At 34.9% G+C, this 5,607-nt stretch overlaps 1 protein-coding gene across 1 annotated transcript; it reads left to right on the forward strand.

The window, feature by feature from the left end:
• The first annotated feature begins 226 nt into the window (after positions 1–226).
• SLC35G2 (solute carrier family 35 member G2) lies at positions 227–5,154 on the forward strand. The gene is made up of 3 exons (XM_032226011.1): positions 227–787; positions 1,989–2,131; positions 3,256–5,154. The coding sequence occupies exon 3, from the start codon at positions 3,274–3,276 to the stop codon at positions 4,504–4,506; it is 1,233 nt and encodes a 410-aa protein (XP_032081902.1). The 5' UTR covers positions 227–787; positions 1,989–2,131; positions 3,256–3,273; the 3' UTR covers positions 4,507–5,154.
• Positions 5,155–5,607: the final 453 nt, after the last annotated feature.

Here is a 5,607-nt window from a genome sequence, read left to right on the forward strand (position 1 = left end):
TACTCCTGACGACGGCCGCCTCCTCGACCCCGCCTCGCTCCCTTACGGTGCGACCAGCAATTGGTTTGCTTCGCGCCCTTCGGGCTCTGAATTTGGAAATTAGCTAGAAAAGATGACGGATTAACACCTCAGAAGATCCTAGCTTTTCCAACGAGTGAGCTTATTCTCATATTCTTCCCAACCTGACCTTCTCCACATGTGTCGGGCTTCTCCTCCCTCCACTGCTCAGAGGCTGTGGCGGACTTTTGTGTTGTGCAGCGAGTATTGCTACCGTCTCTGTGATTGTGATTATCAATTGACAATTGACAGGGAAACCGTAATTGCACGCTCGGAAGGACCGTTTGTCTGCAGAAAGGACGGTCTGATTAATTTTGAATCCACATTGTGTGTGTTGGGAGAAATATTGTGTATTAACTTGTAAAAAAAAAAAGCTACTGAGACACACCGTATTGGTAGAAGTATAGCAGTTCCTAGCCCAGGGTTGGTCTCTGGTCTTCTTACATTCGTGACTTTAGATGTTGTGGGCTAGAGGACAGGACTGGCAGTTTCAAAGAAGGAAGGAGAAACAATAATTAAGCTGTTCACGTTTTCTTGAAAAAGGCCGTGTTTTCACTCATCCTGGGATGCAGCTTATTTATTGAACGGATGATAGTTTCTGGGTTTGCATAGCATATGTAAAGCAATCAGGGTCGGGCATGTGTGCGGCATGTCCCAGTGATGGGAAGACGTGAACTTGACGTCAGAGTGTGTACTCTGCCCATGTGTACTCGGGTTCTTTTATCTGAATGTAAGTACTTAAATTGCAGAATTTGTGTTGTGATTGTCTTAGGTTCCCATCCTAGTGTCTTAATGGCTTTGAACCACAGTCTTGGAAGGAAAGCTGTATTTTATTTTCTTGCTATATTTTCCAATCCATAATTTAAGGTGATCGTCAAAGAACATGCAGTTAGTGGCTATTCGGAATCAGGCCACCCCAATGTTGAAATCCCCTCCCATGGAGCCATTCTTGATGTCTTAAAATGCCCGGCCTTGAATTCTTGTTCTTCAAGGCCACCTAATAATGTGCTAATTGCCATTGTGACCTTTTTTATATATATAATTTTTACATTTTTCTATTATGTTACTGATTATCGTGTTTATTTAATAAACGTTTTTCTGTAATTTAGTGCTTTGTTTTAGTTTATTATATATTTGTAATTTTAATAATAAATCATTCTATTTATTTCAACAAAAAGTAGTATAGAAAAGTTTTCAAAAAATAATTTTAAAAACAAATGTTTGATTTTACCAGTTTTCAAAATCACTTGTTTGCATTGTATTGAGAGATTAAAATCTATATATGTGGAAGAATAAACCCACTGAATTCAGTGGTACTTTTGCGTAAACTTAAATGAATAAGGCTGTTAATAATTGATGAATAATTGTTTATGAATGAAGTAAATGACAATCAAGATGGCTTTTTCATGTACAATATTTTGAAGGTTACATCAATCTTTAAGATTATGCTTTTTCACAGTGATTCAGATTAATTGCCTTATAGCAGTTTGATATAATCCTGTTGCTTTTGGTGAGACTCTAGCTAGAGAAAAGACTATTTAATTATTCTATTCACTTATTAACCAATTGACCAGGAGGGACAAATCAGTAACTCTCTTAAGCACTTTTGTTTTCAATCTCAACAATGTTGAATTCAGGAAAGTCCTGCTATTGATGAAAAGGTAACATCTCAGCTAAACATATGTTTCAGTGCCGGAATAACTAGTAAAAGCAATACTGATTCCACTCCGCAGTCCAAAATGAAGGTGTTGTCAAATGCCCTTGAGCTCTGCTGAGCATGCTCACTTTACTCTAATGTCTTCAGTGCGTTTGATTCTTTAGTTGTATTCTCCTTTTCTGTGAAGGCAGATGAGAGAGTAGCAGAAAGATCTACACTACAGTTTCAGCATATATCCAGAACGGACACCATTGCTCGATTTTTGACTTTCCAGTTTAAGGCAACAACACCCAGGTCTATTTTCGATGAATTTAGAAGGCAGAAATGGATATACGGCTGAACATTGCAGAGCAGCTTCCTTATCCTTAACATACTTGGCCTTTGGTTATTTTGTTATACAACGCCCTCTAACAAAAGGTAAAGGACTATTTTTCCAATTTTGATTTCATTCTCCTTTCTCTTCTTGCATTACAAATTTAGTTCCTAGATGTCACTGCATGTTTATTTAAGCAAAATCTTTCTGTTTCTATTAATGTGCATGCAATTGTGAATATCTTTCAAATTGGAAGGATCACAGAGAATTATCATAATTTAAATAAATTACAGTAATCAGCTAATATAACCTAGAATTATGTTCCATATGTTATAAGGAATGTCATGTTTCTGTTATTTGAAGAAGCAATGATACGTAAATCAGCATAGTTTAGAGTGTATCTTTTCCCCTTCATTTTAAGTTAGTAGAGGGATTATCATATTTTGTCTTTATAATTCTTACTTCTTAAAGAATAATGTCTATGGAGAATATGGAAATGTAAAGAATAATCTACATTCTTTCAAGTAGCCATTGTAAATATACAATATTGTTTGTTACTTACCCTCAATGTAGTTACATATATTTAATAATCCTAACTATGCCGAAATATGTTTAGTGGCACCAACTGAACTATTTTATACAGACATAAAAGTTGATTTATATTCAGATTCAAAGCAAAATTATTTCTAATTAGATTTTAAAAACCCATCAGATTCAATTTCCTAATTGAATATTTGGAAGCATAAAAGTAAATGTAGATGCATCAAGAAAGATAAATATCAAGTATATGTTTTAAATTGTCTAAATTAGCAGTTTGGTGAAGTGGTTAAGGCAGGAAGTTAGAAATTGAGATGAGTTCTAGTTGACCTTGGGCCAATCATACTCTCTCAGCCCTATGAAGCAAGCAATTTCAAGCCACTTCTGAAATCTTGCCAAGAAACTGCAGAAGCCTTTTCAGACAGTTACCAGAAGTCAATACTGACATGAGGGAAGCCCCCGCCCCCCCAAAAAACCAGAACATGCATTTACTATGATGAGACAGATTCTTCCCTTACAATTGATTTACTATATTGGATTTTAGAACAAGACATTTCATTTCTTCTGAAAATACTTCAAATTATCTAATATGGTAATAGAACACTAATGAATTAGGATTATTCTACATAGTCAGAATGTGCAACAATTTTATCAAATATATAAATATGTATTTATTTTTCTTTGCAATCAGTCCTTCTTATTTGATGAAATGGATTCTTCCAAGCAATATCCAGTGAAAAAACGAGTGAAAATTCATCCCAACACTGTGACAGTGAAATATAGTTCTTATTATCCACAGTCTGGAGAAGAAGGGTATGAGGAATCTAGTGAAGATCATGAGAGTTTTACAGAAGATAATCCAAAAAGAAGATTGTTGAGTGATGGACAACGAACAGGAAGGTCTTTCTTTGGAACAATTGACATTCCATTGCAGACAGGACAGAAGCTAGAAGTCAACAAGAATGAACAAGGCCAAGAATTTATAGAGGGAAGCATTTTTCAGTCCAGGAAAACTTGGGCTGTTCTTTTTGGATCTGCTTTGGCCCATGGTTGTGTAGCTCTGATAACCAGACTTGCTGCCGATCGTTCCAAAGTGCCATCTCTTGAATTGATTTTCATTCGTTCTGTTTTACAAGTGTTTTCTGTTTTAGTAGTATGCTACTACCATGAAGACCCTTTTGGACCAAAAGGCCATAGATTGCGGCTATTCTTCTATGGAGTATGTAATGTTATTTCTATTACCTGTGCTTATACTTCCTTTGCAATTGTTCCTCCAAGCAATGGGACTATTATGTGGAGAGCTACCACCACTGTTTTCAGTGCCATTTTAGCATTTTTACTAGTGGATGAGCGCATGGCTTATATTGATGTAATTACTGTAGTGAGTAGTATCTTTGGAGTTTGTTTGGTCATGATCCCCAACATTGTTGATGAAGAAAATTCTCTGTTGAATATCTGGAAGGAAATCTTTGGCTATACAATGACAGTTATGGCAGGCTTAACCACAGCTCTGTCCATGATAGTATATAGGTCCCTTAAAGATAATGTCAGCATGTGGACAGCATTATTTACTTTTGGTTGGACTGGAACAATATGGGGAGCCTCAACTATGTTTTTCCTTCAAGAGCCAATAATTCCATTGAATGGAGAAAGCTGGGGCTATCTCATTGGCATCTGTATATGTTCTACTGTGGCTTTTCTTGGCGTCTACTATGCCTTGAGCAAATTCCATCCAGCATTGGTTAGCACAGTGCAACATTTGGAGATTGTGATAGCCATGATTCTTCAGCTTCTTATACTACACATCTTCCCCAGCGTTTATGATATAATTGGAGGAGCTGTTATCATTATTAGCATAATTTTCCTTGCATGTTATAAGCTATCTTGGAAAATCTTTAAAAAACAAGATTACCAGGAAATATTAGATTCTTCTATTAAATGAATACAAAATTAGTGTATTTTATGTAGTGCAGTGTGCAATTAATATGACTGTGTGTGTATAGTGCTAGTAACAGCATACTATGATTTGTTGTTCAGGTACATGACATCAAGTCAGTCCTAATACAGTTCAGTACAGTTGTATGAAAATATCTTTTTCAGATATGTGAAAAATGTTTAAAATGTGAAAATTATGAAAATCATATTCTTAGATAGTATATAGAAAGTGCCAAAGATTGATATAGACAGGTTTTGCTATGAAAATGGTATGTCTATGTAATAATCAAGAACTAATCTCAGTTCATTGGAGTCTTTATTTTTTTATCTTTGGAATCTAGAAAATATAATTTTATTCTGTGTTTAAAATAACACAGTAATCTTCGTGTGGAATAGAAGTAAATCATAACAATCTTATTCCTTTACTGGTTACAGAAACAATTATATAGAATTTGTCTTTGATATTTGGCATGTGGTTCATTGTTAAAGATAACATATGAATTGTGTACCTACAGTTCTTCTTTTAAATAAAATGTAGTAATAATGAGCAAGTTGGTATTTGAACTGATGAATGCAAATTACCATTTTAGGACTTAATTCAAGACCAGAAAAAATGTAATTGCAAAGGAAAAAATGAATATGTAGTCCGAAGATATTTGATGTTGTTAATGAAAACCATGTAAACTTTGTAACATGTAATATTTTATTTAAAAAATGTTTGTGTGTTTAGGATTACAAATTTACAATTATCAAATATTTGACATAATTATGTGGTATGAATAATGCAAAACACTTGGATTATTCTGATTGTGATTATATGATTCACGTGACATAACATGGCTGACCTTGTCTGTGCTCAGAAGCTAAGTTGGGCATGGCCCAATTACCGTAGTTTTTGATGGACACAACTAGCAAATACCAGAGCTATAAACTGAGAAGTCAAAAACTATCCCTGAAACTATTTCCACACTGTGCCAAGAAGTCATTAGCAGTTGAGCTTGACTGGAAGAAAGCTTTTACTTACCTAATACTTACGTTATTGTAATTCCAATACTTCAAGTCTCTATTTTACCCCCATCTGAATGTTTTGATTGTCTGTGTGTGTATG

Source organism: Thamnophis elegans, chromosome 10, assembly GCF_009769535.1.
Source record: "Thamnophis elegans isolate rThaEle1 chromosome 10, rThaEle1.pri, whole genome shotgun sequence".
NCBI classification, from domain to species: domain Eukaryota; kingdom Metazoa; phylum Chordata; class Lepidosauria; order Squamata; family Colubridae; genus Thamnophis; species Thamnophis elegans.